General features: G+C 39.1%; 1 protein-coding gene across 1 annotated transcript in view; it reads right to left on the reverse strand.

Moving 5' to 3' along the window:
* The window catches only part of NPSR1 (neuropeptide S receptor 1), a 135,125-nt gene that overhangs the window by 97,516 nt on the left and 21,429 nt on the right, over positions 1-16,180 (reverse strand). Inside the window, 1 exon segment of the mRNA XM_081799679.1 lies at positions 12,750-12,882. Coding sequence (XP_081655805.1) covers positions 12,750-12,882 — 133 coding nt within the window.

Below are 16,180 nucleotides of genomic sequence, written 5' to 3' on the forward strand. Positions count from 1 at the left end.
GCCATAAAATATTTTTAAGATAATATTTTATTAAAATGCTTGGTCCAGTGTTTGGCAAATAAATGCAATAAAAATAAAATAGATGAACTTAATATTAATATCACATAAATAAAATTTAGAGCCAAGTGGATAACTGAAACTAAAAGGATTATGTGTGTGTAATATTAAGCACACAAACCTATATTAAAGATACACTAGTCAGGAGCCTTTAGGGTCCAAATGACAAAATGTTAAAATTTATAAAATAAATACTGATTTAAAAATATTAGGAGAAGATGAGAGAAAGTATGAAAGTTTGTAACAGCTCTTTTAGTCACCCATGATGTATCAAATAGGTGAAATACATGAAAATACATGAAATACATGTATGAACATGAAAATAGAGAATATTTGAAGACTGTAATTAATAAGGGCAAATTCAAAAAGATAAGCACAAAAAAGGGACTGAATATACAAATGGACAATGACCAGGCTATATATAAAAGTAGAACTCTGACCCACAAACTGCAGCAACCAGCCCAGGAAGCTAACCTATCACCTGTAGCAACCACTCCAGAAGGCCAAACAATAGCCACAGTAGTAATCCACTCCAAGTCGCCGGGACTTCATTGATAACTGACAACTTCTCTAATTTTTGATCCTGCTTCCAACTTAGGACCAAACAGAGAAAGTCAAATATGCACTGCTAACCAAGCACATAGGATGGCATGCTTCTAGTTAGCCTGCCTACAGCTTCCCTTGCCAATAGCCTCCCATAAGGACACAACTGAAGCCTTCCCTTTTTTATATTATAAAGCTATCCCACCCTCCTGCCCACCTCGCTGTCGCTGCCAACAGAAATGATGGTGACGGAAAACCTGCTATAGCAAGCTCTGAATAAACAATTGTTTGCTTGTTCTCATTTGGGTGGCTTTTTCTTATTCCCACAACCTTAGTTATTATGTCCTATGTTTTAGTATCCATTAAATATTTTTCAAAATAAGTGATTGCATGTGAGACCTCAAAGATGCCCTTAATAAATTCCAAAGAGCAGGAATCCTTCCAAAAATAGTCTTTGACTATTATGCAAGGCCATAACATTCAATATGATTTACAAAATGTTAGAGAAAATAGAAATTCACCTGGACATTAAAAATAAAAATAAGCTAAAAACTACTAAATGGCTATTATGTGAAAGAGGAGATAAAAACTTCAAAACTGAAATGTTTTGGAAATAAAAACAGTAACATTGTATCATATACACATTTATGAATTCAGAAAAAAATTTATAGTTCTAACGTTTTCATTATGAATGAGAATTACAAGTAAGGTCATCAAGAGGGCAATACACGTCATTCCTGACTTCCCCCTCACAAGACCAACCAGCAATTGTCCATAGACAAGACATGATCATGAAGCACTCTGCTGGACCACAGACACCGAGAAGGACTGCATTAGAAGGGTAAGAGGAGTGGCTGTACCCTGACTGCATCACCCCTCCCCCAGGCGGGCACGATGCCCCAGCAGTAAAGCCCCTCCGGGGCCTACGGTTTCTCTAGTGGGGTGAAAAAAGATCACTGGGGAAATCTGCAGAGCTTGACCCCTGGGGATCAAGTCCAAATAGAAATCCCAGATATATTTATATCATACAAATCAATAGCCAAAAAGAAATAATCCACTTAAATGATGGACATAGGACCTGAATAGCCATTTTTTCAAAGAAAGTATTCAAGTGGCCAAAAGGTTCATGAAAAGGTCCTCAACATCGTTGATAATCAGGGAAACGCACACCACAATGAGCTAACACCTCACAGATGTTAAAATGGCTATTATCAAAAAAAAAAGAAGCGATAACAAGTTGTTGGTAAGGAGAAAAGAGACTCCCTGTGCACTGTTGGTGGGAATACAAATTGGTGTAGCCACTCTGGAAAGCAGTATAGAGATTCCTCAAAAAATTAAAAATAGAGCTACTCTATGATCCAGTAATTCCACTCCTGGGTCTATATATCCAAAGCAAATGAACTCTATCTTCAAGAGATACCTTTAACCCCACTCTGGTGACAGCATTATATATAATAATAGCCAAGACATGGAAACAAACTGTGTTCATTAACGAATGAGTGAGATATATAGATATATATATCTATATCTATGTATCTATATATCTATATATATATATTTTGAAAGTTCTTAACACACACAAATTGTAACTCTATGAGGTGCTGAATGTTAACAAAACTTATTATGGTAATCATTCTGCAATTTATACATACAATGTATCATTACTTTGTCCACTTTAAGCTTACACATATCATATGCCAATTTTATCTCAATGAAGTTGAAAAAAATTTTAAAAGTTAACAAATGAGCAGAATTAAATAAATGAATTAAGTATGTAACTCACAAATCCAGGAAAAGAGTGAATGAAATCAGCATAGGAAAGTTGTAGTGAGCTCCACATATGGCCTTAGACAACTCAGCACTCCTGGTCTCACCTCTCTTGCCGAAACTCTCAATTTTCTCTGTTGTCAGATAATTAACAGGAGAGTTTTGAGGGTGGAGAATTCCTTAGTTCATCAATAAATTGCTCTCCAAGGAGTGCTTTGAGATAAAGCTAATTTTCTTTACTAATATGAGAAGATTTGGCCCTATCAGAAAAAGGAAGTTATTTGAATGTGTGCCAAAAAATATGTTTTCTATCTTTCCTTTGTTGAACACTCAACGGGAGTTATTCTCATTAGCTCTTCTTTACTGCATTTGAATAAAACAGACAAGTCAGTCTTGAAGATGATAAATGACTGATACATTTTAATTGGCACTTTAGCTCATAAAATATAAACAGTCATTAAATTCATCCAGAAAATTGTTAGAATGGAAGTACTAAGAATTGCAGAATGTGCCAAAATAGCAGCTTCAATATCTTCTGGTTTCCTTCTATTCTTAAGACTAATCCTATAATCAAAAATCCTAATGGTAATATATAGAGAAGAATTAGTTAAGAGTTTTTTTTGAAGGGGTCAGAAATGTGGAGAAGAAGTAAATTAAAACATATGAAAACAGACACACAGACAAATGGACTAGTATAGAGAGCCCAGAAATAACCCCCACACCATGTATATATATGGTTAATTAATCTATGATAAAGGAGGCAAGAATATGCAATGGGGAAAAGGCAGTCTCTTCAATGAATGGTGTTGGGAAAACTGGACAGCTACATACAAAAGAATGAAACTGTCCACTATTTTATTCCACATATAAAAAAAAATTCAAATGGATTAAAAACTTGAATGTAAGACCTAAACCATGAAACTCTTAGAAGAAAACATAGGCAGGAAGCTCTGACATCAGTTTTAGCAATATTTTTTTGGACCAGTATTCTCAGGCAAAAGCAACAAGAACTAAGATAAAATGGGATTATATCAAGCTGAAAAGCTTTTGCACAGCAAGGGAAACCACCAACAAAACAAAGGTAAACTACTGAATGGAATAAGATATTTGCAACTGATTTATCTGATAAGCAGTTACTATCCAAAATATATGAAGAACTTACACAACTTAACATCAAAAACAAACAACTCAATTAGAAAATGAGCAGAGGACTTAAATAGACATTTTTCAAAGAAGACATCCAGATGGCCAACAGGCACATAAGAAGATGCTCAACATCACTCGTCATCAGGGAAATGTAAATCAAAACCACAGTGAGGTATCACCTCACACCTGTCAGAGCGGCTAAAATGAACAAGACAAGAAACAACAGGTGTTGGAGGATGTGGAGAAAGGGGAAACCTCTTGCACTGTTGGTGAAATGCATACTGGGGCAGCCACTGTGGTAGACAGTATGGAGGTTCCTCAAAAAATGTCAAATAGAATTACCATATGATCCAGGAATTCCAGTACTGGGTATTACCCAAAGAATATGAAAACCCTAATTAGAAAATATGTGCACCCCTATGTCTATTACAGCTTTATTTTCAGTAGCCAGATTATGGAAGCAACCAAACCAAGTGTCCATTGATGGTTGAATGGATAAAGATGTGATACACACACACACACACACACACACACACACAAGACTATTACTCAGCCATAAAAAAATAAAGAAATCTTGTCATTCACACAACATGGATGGACCTAAATGAAATGAAATCAGGCAAAAAGACAAATACCTTAATGATTTCACATACATGTGGAATCTAAAAAACAAAACAAACAAAACAAAATAGAAACAGATTCATAAATACCAGAAACAAACTGGCAGTTGCCACAAGGGGTAGGAGTTGGGGGCTGGCCAAATAGGTGAAGGGCATTAAGAGATACAAACTTCCAGTTATAAAATAAAGAAGTCATGGGGATGTGAAGTATAGCATAAGGAATATAATCAATAATAATGTAATAACTTTGTATGATGACAGTTGGTAACTAGACGTACAGTGGGGACTATTTTGTAATGTATAAAAATACCAAATCATTATGATGTACACCTGCAACTAATAGGATAATATATGTCACTTATACTTCAATTAAAATAAACATACAGATGCAAAATTAAAACACTTGTTCCATTCAAATGCTGGTAAATGATGTGTTCTTTGTTTTGACAAATATATAAATGCTGCTATAGTCATTATGGAAGAAACAGATAAATTAGGTTTCTTCTCCAATACACTGGCTAAGGTGGGAGAAAATTCTCCTTTTTAAATAAGCAAATTATACTTGAATAGGTGCATAACTATAACAGATGAACAGTGAGAACGCCTGCCCTCAAGGAACTGGTTATGATTCTCTAACTATTGCAAGCCAGCAAAGCTTTTGTTTTCAGAAACCTTTTTAAATAAGGATCAGTGTGGATCTATGCTGGTGGCATCTAGAGCATTTGTCTCATGACATTCCCCATCATCTTTTAGTCTTGGGGGACCGAAAAGGACATCGGCCCATTTGAAAGCCACTAAAGTGTCTTTCTTTAGTACAGTAAGCCCACTTCTATAAACTCTCCTAAATAAATAAAAGCTCGTAAGATTTAATAGTGAGAATATTCGTTGCAGAATTGCTATAACAGCCAAAACTTGGCGGGGGAGGGGGAGGTAGGGAATGTAAACCGTCAACAGTAGGAGTTTATTTGCTTAATGGGACAATCATCCAACGGGTCACTGCAGTGTGCAGAGAGTGTGCCAAGATAAAAGGTCAGAAGAGAGCATGACCCTCTGGAGGAAGCATTCTCAAAGTAGAGCAATAGCTAGTCAAACAGAGATTCGTTGTCTAAACTTCTCAGTTCTCTATGGAAATTAAAGTATGGAAGACAAGCCATGCCAGAGACTGCCACTTACCTCTATTCTCTCATTCTGCCTTAGGAAAAGAACTCTGGGTTTCTTCTGGCCAATGGACTCAGGTTAAAAACAAAGAAAAACATTCCCTGCTTTTTCTTTAGTTAGAGATGGCTAATGAAACACAAGCAAAAATTAATGGATGGGAGTTCTAGGAATGTCAGTTAAGAGGAGGACAGATAGCTGGCATGGGCTTCTCTTGTCTTTCCTCCCCTCTTCTTCCTATTGACTAGAATTTGTGCATGATGGCAGGAGTTCTAGCAGCCATTTTGAACCAAGAGCCCTCCATACGATGGAGGATGGAAGTTCCATCTTGAGGATGGAAGTCTTTGAAGATGGAACATGGTTCCCTAGTGATAAGGAAACACAATATGAGCCCTGGACTACCTGTCTCAAGAATTCTTTACGTAAGGTAAAAATAAATCCTTATAAACTTAGGCCACCATTATCTGGATTTTATGAATGTGCAGCTGAATCTAATTCCAACTGATTTACTGACTAAATAAATAAAAGACCAAATAGAAATCAAAATGTTCCTCAAAGAATAACTCAAAGCTACTGGTCTATAAGTAGGAGGCTATTCTCAACAGGTGAGTGATGATGGAAATATTATTTAATGAAGGGCATTAGTATTGCCTTACCCAGTAATAACAGAGCATATTTTTCTCCCTCAAAAAAGCCAAATAAAATATTTCAGAATTTAGTTTTCCAAATATTTGTGGCACTGATGATGTCAATTGAATCTGATGATTTAAGAATATGTTTATATGAAAAATTTGGTCATCCTTCAAAGCAACACTTGCGACCCAAATCACATCTGAGCTAAGAACACTGTCCTGAATAAAAAAGCAGAGCAGTTGAGGGTTGCAGTGAACTTCAGGCCTTTTGGAGAACTTTTGCTCTTTAGCAAGTGACTCGAAGGATTTTAAATTAATCATTCCCTTCATTTCATTTCAATGAACGAAACAACCAGAGTGGTAGCATTAACAGCTAGTGTTTATTGAGCAATTACTATGTGCTTCACACTGTATTAAGCACTTCACTGATATTATCTCATTTACTGCTCTCCACAACTCGGAGAAACATCCCTACTTTTTGGGTTAAGAAACTGATATTCAGAGAAATTGACTTTTCCAAAGGCACAGAGCTAAGAAGTACAATTGTTGAGATTCATACTCAAGTCTGAATAACATAAAACACTGGCAAAACAAAATGTTCATCCAAAGACGTGAGTTTGTGGAAATTTTTATGTACTTGAAAGAGGATTTTATATAGTGGCTGATAGAATATACTTTGAAAAGACCATATCTCAGGGCACCTGGGTGGCTCAGTTGTTAAGCGTCTGCCTTCGGCTCAGGTCATGATCCCAAGGGTCCTGGGATCGAGCCCCGCATCGGGCTCCCTGCTCAGCGGGAAGCCTGCTTCTCCCTCTCCCACTCCCCCTGCTCATGTTCCCTCTCTCGCTGTCTCTCTCTCTGTCAAATAAATAAATAAAATCTTAAAAAAAAAAGAGCATATCTCCATTCAGAATGTTGATTAAAATGATCTAACCCTTCCTAAACTTTGGAACCATGACATTTGGTTTGCCTTTATGTAAATCCTGAGGCTCCCCAAAGGATTTGAAGTAGACAAGTCTAAAATAGGTGAAATGTGTCTTGAGTAACACTGGCTCCTTCCCACTCTTTGTCATCCATGGCCCCCAGGACCCTTCTCTTCTACGAGCTCTCAGACTCTCATTCCATACTGGGAAGGAATGAGCAAAGTGAACCATGAGATATGTTTTCAGAGTATTTTCATTTTAACAGTCTTCCAAGAAATGGTTATGCTATGGCAGACATTTCAGCCAATAACAGCAGGTGTGCAAGGCATTGGGATGGGGCAAGAGGATTCCTGGCGTCCCATCCTGCATGGGCAGTTGTCACTAGTACCAATGCTGGGGTTCACGATGCAGACTAGAAACCCAGCCAGCTGGTCAGCTACGAATGTTTTTAACTGAATCGCAAGCACTTTCAAAATCGTTTGAAGTGTATATTCAGCTCTTATATTCTCCTACCTCTAGTGACTCCTATGCTCTTGCTCCAACAATCCCCCTCATTTATTAAATACATTGGCACCAGGGTCTCAACTTTGCTCCATCTAACCAGCCTCCTCTTGTCCTGAGATGTTGCAGTATGTCCACAGACCACTCGCCTACACATAGGCCCCTTGGGGAGGCCCATCCTGTGATGACTAAAAACTCACAATTGGAAGAAAGACTGCCTGAGTTTGAATATCTGGTCTACCCCTTACTGCATGACCTAGGGCAAGGTCTGAATCTCTTTGAATCTTAATTTTTATGTCCGTAAAAAGGGGATTATGGCAGAGTTAGGTCATGGGACTATTGTGAGGATTAAATCAAATAATCTACACAAAGCATTTAGCACAGAGCCTGGTACATGGTAAGAATTTAATAGAATTAACTTCCATTATGGTGGCCCTGTTTACTAACGACTTTCCGGTGACTCTACTCCCCAGTACAAGGGACACACTGAGTTATACCATTTCTGCAACATTCACCTGAGAATATCTTGGCTCTTGAACACACACTCACTTCTTTCCAGCTCTTTTATTCAGCGGCTATCACTAAGCCCACCTTACCACTCTGTGGCGACCTCTGATTCCTTGACTCTCCACTCTCTCTCTATTTTTCTGACCTGCCAGCTTTCATTTCTTTCTTTAGTCATGGTCTCTGTGGTCCAACATTTGTGTCATCCTCTTGACAAGAAGTTTAACTTCCTTGCTTTATTGTGTTCCCATGTTACCAGCAAAACCTGGCCATGGGTTAATTTAAGTATCTCTTTTCTCATTCTTGTATGTTGGGACTGTTGCAGTAGTCCACATAAAGGGCAGTGGTGGCTTGAACCAAGCTAGCATGACAGGGGATATGCTCAAGGATTTGCTGAACATCTTAGCAAGGCATCCGAAGCTATTTATGTCTACCCCTCATTTCTTTCATCTAGGACCTCCAATCCCCCACGCTATGTTCTGCCTGTTATGAATCACTTGTAATCCTCTGATGCACCTAGCTTTTTCCCTCTGTTATTACCTGAATATTTGTGTCTCACCAAAAGTCATGTTAAAGCCCCAACTCCCAATATGACTATATGTGCAGACAGGGCCTTTATGGAAGTGGTTTGTCATAAAGATAAGGTCCTGATCTGACAGGATTAGCAGCTTTATTAGGAGACACTAGAGAGCTTGCTTTCTCTATCTCCATGTGAGGACATAGTGAGAAGGCAGGAAGAGCGCTCTCACCAGGAGCCGACCCTGCTGGCACCCCATCTCACACTCCCAGCCTCCAGAGCTCTGAGGATATAAGTGTGTGTTGTTTAAGCCCCCCAGTCTGTGGTATTTTGCTATGGCGCACTGAGTAGACTAAGACATGATGCCAAGAGAAAAACACCTATAAAATTATAGCTGTATTTATGCAAATGTCTTGGCAACACAGGGACACACTAATAATAGCAGCATCTTTATGTGAGAACAACTCATTCATGCTGAGTTTAAGCCAGCAGCCTCTGTTTTAATATCACCCTGATAGGGCCAGTGTCTTGTCAGTGATTTTTCCTCATATCAAGAAGCCTGATACATGCTCCTCTGAAGGAAGAATTTTAATGATAAACAGATATGAGGATGGGGTGCTTTTGACTTTTCTCCTTAATCTTAGTGGTCATCTGATAATCATGTAGACCAGGTTATGCGGGTTGGGCTTGATATCATCAAGAAATTTCCTTTATATTTTCATTTGCATTATTGTTGCTCCTGAGGCATACAACATTTCGATTTTTTTGGTTTCAATAGTTCAATATAATGGTCTATAATTTTCAAATTATAATAACATAACATCTTTTTTTTTTTCGAGAGAAAGCATCTTAAAACTTTGACAAACATGCAATTTGTTTAAACCATTATAAATGATAAGCTCCCCACCCTTGCTCTCACTCTCCCCAACTGCACCCAAAAAACTTAATACTCCTTTCACATATTTTTTTAAAGATTTTATTTATTTATTTGAGAGAGAGCGCGCGCGTATGCGCGCGCGTGCACATGAATGGGGGAGGGGAAGAGGGAGAGGGAGAAGCGGACTCCCAGCTGAGTAGGGAGCCAGATGTGGAGCTTGATCCCAGGACCCTGGGATCATGACCTGAACAGAAGGCAGATGCTTAACTGAGCCACCCAGGTGTCCTTCCCTTCCAATATTGCAAGTGGGATTCATAATATGGGGTGGGCTAGACTTTTATCATAGCATAAGCTTTTAAAATTTTGATTTTAAGATTTTACATATCAGCAGCTATATGCCTGTGTGGTTTGTTTGATCAGCATAGTGCTTAACAAGAATTGAGTTTGAATGCCTGTAGGTGGGGCACGCATTCTCTACTTGCCCTGAAGGTCCATCTTTGCCTGTCCCTTCCCTGGGCTCTTTCACACAATTGTTCCTGAAGGCATTTGAGATGGCAACTCCTGCTCCATATTGAGGTGCTGTGTTTTGTAAATAAACCTTTTTTATTGAAATAAACTACATAAAGTACACAAATCATAAGCGTATAATTTGGTGAATTATCACAAAGGGAACACATCCATGTAATTACCATCAACAACAAAAAGAACATTATTAGCGCTAGAATCCTCCTGTCTTCAGTTTTTTCTCCCCTAAAGCAAATGCTAAGACAAAGACATGGGCACCCATGCTTTAAGAAGCACAGTGAATATCTGAATTTCTGACATACATATACAACTTTATCAGCTGTCTTTTGGTTTGTGTTTCCTTGTTTCATTATTTTTTATCCTTTTATTTGACTATCCTTTTACTTTCCCTTTAAAATTATATCATTATATTTAAGGTATATACCTTTTATAAGCAAACTGAAGTAGGTATGTCTTAAACCTACTCTGACAATCGTGCTATTTTATTTGAAGTACTTAGTCCACGTACACTAAATGCAATTATCAGTATACTGGAGGTTAAATGTACCAGCTTATTTGTCCTACCTGTTCTAATAATTTTAACATTTTTCTTTCTCCTTTCTTAACCTTTATGGTGCTTTATGAATCTGTCTGTATTTTGCTGTCTTTCAGGATTTTGGAAAAACTGTTGGTCTTTATATCTTTAAATATTATTTCTGTCTACTCTTTTATCTTTTTTTTGGGAATCCTTTTCCCTGGGCCCATGTGTTATTTTCTGTCTGTGTTTTCCATCCTTTTGTTTCTTCGTGCTTCAATCTTATTATTTTCTGACCTATCTTCCAGTTTATTGATTTTCTCTGCAGCTATGTTTAATTTGCTGCTACACCCATCGATTGTATTTTTAGCTTCTGTTATTTTACATTTTCTAGTTCCTCAACTTGGTCAAGCTTTCCTCTCTAAGAATTCTTCACTTAAAATGCTCCTGATCTGACCCCTTGAGTTTTTCCAGAAAGAATTAGCAAATAAAAAACAGACTTGAACATTCATGAGAAATTAAGCCCGGTTAATGTGGCAGACTATGGATTAGACTAGAACACAACTTTTTAACAATAGATGGTGAAATTTCAGTGATTCACTTGTTGATTATTTTTTGCAACACTAAACTCCAAGCTGATATCCTTGCCACCTCTAAATTCTTGCCCTCTGAAAGAACACACAGCTCTGTAGAATGTGGGTTACAACACCGTAGTTAAGGAAATATAATGAAAATAAGTTATTTCATCCTCACCCAGGGATTTTGCTTTTCAGCATTTGCGGGATGATGGTGAGTCCCTTCATTCCTACGGTCACAGGGATAAAAAGTGGGGCTGCTGTTTGCAGTAAAGATTGAAGGAGTTTTCTTCCATAGGTACCACCTGTGACCCAAGCTTCTCTCACCATCTCTGTACTTCTCAGTAGTGCCTTTGGTTTTCATCCTGGTCACTGTAGCCCAGCTCAAGAGATTGGAGAATTTCAGGCTATCAGCAATGAATGGCGAAGTTTTTCTTATAAGTGAAGTGCCATATTTTTCCTGTATTGCGGTTCAGGAATAAATTCCCAAGAACTCCCCATTGCCGTTACTGCAACTGAGAGACACAGCACAGGTTGAAATGCACCAAACAGCCCCTTCTGAAGGTCATTCACTGCTGCTTCTTGTTAGCGTTTAATACTTAAAAAATTTTTTTTTGCGTTTTCCCTACATTTTGATTCAAATTAAACTCATATCACAGCCATCTTGTTCCTAGAGCTCAGGAGTCCAAGCCTGTCTTAGGCTGGACCCTCCAGGAATCCCACCTGCCCACTCTCTTCTTTGACCTATAGAATAGGACTCTCTCCTTGATTATGTTTTCCTTTTTGTTTTGTTTTATTTATTTATTAGAGAGAGAGAGCAGAGAGAGGGGCAGAGGGAGAGGGAGAGAGAATCTTCAGCAGACTTCTAGCTGAGCACGAACCCGATGCCGGGCTCGATCTCAGGACCCTGAGATCATGACCTGAGCCGAAATCAAGAGTTGGACGCTCAACCTACTGAGCCAGCCAGGTGCCCCATGATTATGTTTTCCTTTTGAACATGACCCCTATCAGTTTAGGCTCTACCCATCTCTGTGAGAGTTCTCATTTCACAGATCATTTTTAAAGTTGAAAATATTTCACCATTCCCCCTCTAAGTGTGATGCATTCACACTTCAACTGTGCTGGACATTCCCCCAGTCCACATTTAAACATCCTGATCCCAGATATTATCTTATGTCCTTATATCGTGCCCACAAGTGGTGTTACATATCACTTATTTTTCAAAAACAATGTCCACAGACTTAAATCTGCAAAATACTTGAGACTTCACATTTATTACTGAATAGAGATAATTCTGGTCCATTTGCTGGGATGTATTTTAAGCTCATAATATGGTATGATACTGTACTATCACCTTAGTGAACTACAGAGGCTGCTGTGTAGAGGAAGGATGGAACTCTAGAGAATCCCTTGGTGGCACTGATAACGGTATTTTCAAGTGGGCTTTATAGTGAGTTATTTTTATAATGGAATCTTATGGATATATAGATGTGTTAAACTTGCTGAAAGAAAACTCCAAATATGGGTTTTGTGTCCCTATAGAAATTACTCTCGGGGCGCCTGGGTGGCTCAGTCGTTAAGCGTCTGCCTTCGGCTCAGGTCGTGATCCCGGGGTCCTGGGATCGAGCCCCGCGTCGGGCTCCCTGCTCCGCGGGAAGCCTGCTTCTCCCTCTCACACTCCCCTTGCTTGTGTTCCCTCTCTCGCTGCCTCTCTCTCTGTCAAATAAATAAATAAAATCTTTAAAAAAAAAAAAAAAAAAGAAATTACTCTCGAATTTGCTGATGCCTTTTGGACTGGATAGTATGCTATTTCTATTGGTAAAATAATCGAAAGCGAGGAGCCACAGGAATTTTGCACACAGCTAATTCTGTCCCACCTGCACAGTTACTTACCTGTGATAGCCAGCTGAGTCACAAAGAAGGTCATTCTTGACTTCCTCTTCCTCCTCCACATAGAGAACAGCACCATGGAGTTTCCAACAATGGTGAAAACAAACAGGATCCACAGAGTTATCATCTGCTCAGTCTGTGAGAAACAAAGCAACACAAAACCAGTGTACCAGTGAGAACCAGGGTACTTTACAGAACACAAGGCTCAGGCTTCGCTACTGGAATGTCTTCCTCCTGATCGCAAATCCTCACCTGTCAAAGCTCTACTCTCAAGAGAACAGAGACACAGTGGTCCTTACTTACATTGATGGTGGTGTAAATTGATGCAACCTTAAAAAAAAATCTATTTGGAAATATATGCCAAGAAACAAAAGAATGTATATGTATTCTTTGGCCAAGCAATTGTTTTAAGTCTCTACGAAAGAATTCAAGGTATGAAAAAGAACACTACAGTAGCAAAGATGTGGATATTTATTGTAAGAATAAACTGGAAATTGTTTAAAGATAACAAGATAGTTAAGTAAATGAAGCACTTCAGTTCTGTGAACTATTATGTAGTTATTAACAATGGCAACCATGAAGATTATATAGCAACATTAAACATACTTATACTATAACAGTAAGTGGAAAAACATGGTAAAATTATATATTGGGTATGATTATAACTGTGCAAAATTAATACATGTAGAAAAAAGACTGAAGTAGACTAAAATGCTAAGATTGGTTATTTTAGGGTATCCTACTCTTTTTCTTTTGACAGAATTTTATAATATAGTAATACTAAAGTTTCACTGAGTAATACATAAATAGTAAATAATGGGGAAAAAGCAGGAATGCTACTCATTTAAAATGCCAAGTCCTTTATAAGAAGTTTTCCACAATCCCTTCAAATGGAGCTTTCCATCTGTTTAAAAATCCATGGCCCAGAATAAGCAGAGGCCCAGGGTGCTGGGACAGGCTGACCAAAGGGACAAAGCAGAGCGAGGCCATGGGTGAAGAGAATGGGGCCAAGGGTATTCAGAGGCAAGCTTGAAATCAAAAGCCAAGACACATTAGCCCAAAAGGTCTGGGCAGAATGCTGGTAAGAATGCACAAGTCTAATATTGGAATCTGAAGTGCTTCTCTTATTCGGTGGAGATAAGAATAGCCTGAAGATACCCATTGAGATGATAAAATTTCATGTGTCAACTTGGCGAGGCGATAATGACCACTTGCTTGGTCAAATAGTAGTGTAAAACGTTGCTCTGAAGGTATTCTGTAGATGTGACTAATATCTACATTCAACTTGAGTTTAAATACAGCAGATAACCCTCAATAATATGGGTGGGACTCATCCAATGAGTTGAAAGCCTTAAGAGCAAAAGCTGAGGTTTCCCAGCAAGAATTCCTTGAGAAACATAGGAAACATGCCCGAGTTTCCAGCCGGCTGTCTCCTTTATGAATTTCAGACTTGTCAGGCCCATAATCACATGAGCAACTTTCTTAAAGCAAATATCTCTCTTTCTCTCTCTTGCCTCTCTCTGTCTCTGTTTCTGTATTCCTATTAGCTATTTTCTGTGGAGAACCTTAATATACTCTCTAAGTATCTGAGACATCACAGTAGCACTTTTTCTTATATTAAATTAAAGTTATGCAATAACAGATGCATTAATTCTTCTTTAAAACCTTAACAATTCAGGGGTGCCTGGCTGGCTCAGTTGGTAGAGCATGTGACTCTTGATCTCGGGGTCATGAGTTCAAGCCCCACGTTGGGTATAGAGATTACTTAAAAAAAACTATAACAATGCAGATAAAGCTCAAAGCCCCTTTGCCACCACTCTCTGTCTTAATCAACTCCTTTCTCCCAGAAGGTAAATATCATTTTGATTACATTATCTTTCCAATCCTTTGAAAAATACTTTATAAGTGGATGCATGTGTATACACATACACACCCACACACCCATAGCAAATAAACAGTATTGTGTGTGTGTGTGTGTGTGTGTATGTGATTAGCAATTTGGTATTTACTATACTCTGTATATATTGTGCATATTGCTTTTTTTCGGTCAGCTGGAGAAATGGCTAAATAAAAGGTGATACTTTCATACAGTGCAGTAAAATATTTCAGTTAAAAGAAATGGATTAGATTTGCTAAAACAAAATATGTTGACAATATAGGGAAGATTCTAGACTGAGGGAGGGGAGGGAGCTGGTGAGTGTACTAAGTCAGCTCCATACTCGAAGCCACTGTCCTCCCCAAGCATTTCCGGGGTTCCCTGGTGCTGCCAGGTGGAAACCTAAACCTGGTCTGCCAGGTTCCAGGGCTGGGCTGGGGCAGTTTCTCATGATTTCTCCTCCAGCCCTATCCTTTCCAGAAGTCCAGGCTGAAGCTAGCATCTCCATGAGTCCTGTACTTTATCAAACTGATATTTTGGTTCTCCATCTCAGATTTACAGATGGGTTCCTGAGGCCCTGGGAAGAGGTCAGAGCCTTGAAACAGCAGAAGGTTGAAGTTAGGGGGCATTGTGGTAGTGTTGGGGGGCAGGGTGTGCAACTGGAGTGGGAGGACCACAGGGTTGATAACCTCTGCTACCTTGAAAGGCACAGGTGGCAGATACCTCCAGCATGCTTACTAATCTCCCATTTGGAGGACAGTCTTTGCTCAGTGCCGGGTTCTACACTTTTTCTCTGGTCCTTTTTTGACCAGATGGGTCACCTTCTTCTGGAAGATTCATTTCTCTAGCAGTCTAGATATGGGTGACATAGAGAAAGCATCAAGAATGGAAACTATTATGAAAAGGGCTAGTCTGAGTGGAGTGAGGGAGTGGTTTTAGTAAGAGGATTCTCTTCTTCGAGATAGATGGACAATTGTCAGGAGCAGATGCAGTAGGGGAGGTCTTTGATGTGCCAGAACGATGTTCCCCTTTCAGCAGCTGGTGTGCAGATGGTGGAGCATAAATAAGTGGTTTGAACTTGAAGGACCTGCCTTTTAAAACTTTAGAGCAACCTGGGGACCAACGTGAGAAACTAGGTGGCTTAGACATCTGTTGGCAGAAGGTCTCCCTGACACTGTGCTGCTGATGGCTGATAGAGTTAGGGGCCAGTGTGGGGGATGAGGCACCTATGTCCCCAGTATGGTCCTAATATAGTGTGCTATCAGGGAGGGTGATGGGGTCCTGGGAGTGTTTATGGTTCAGGAAAAGATAAGGAGACCCTAGAGCAGGTGGTGTGGCAGATATGGGCATGCAAAGTCCTGTCAAGCCCTGTTGAGAATACAAATGAGAGACTGTCCAAGATTTTCTCCTGTTTCTTTCAGGAAATCTGTTTCACAGGGAGAAACATTTCGATGTCTTAACGTAATTTCTTTTTTCAAATTAGAGAACACTGTGTCATGTCCAGCAAATTTTCTCAGCCTGGGCGATGGTGGTGTGGGGAGGTTATTTCCACACTTGT

This window comes from Leptonychotes weddellii, chromosome 12 (genome assembly GCF_054177405.1).
Source record: "Leptonychotes weddellii isolate Sample4059 chromosome 12, ASM5417740v2, whole genome shotgun sequence".
Classification (NCBI taxonomy): Eukaryota; Metazoa; Chordata; class Mammalia; order Carnivora; family Phocidae; genus Leptonychotes; species Leptonychotes weddellii.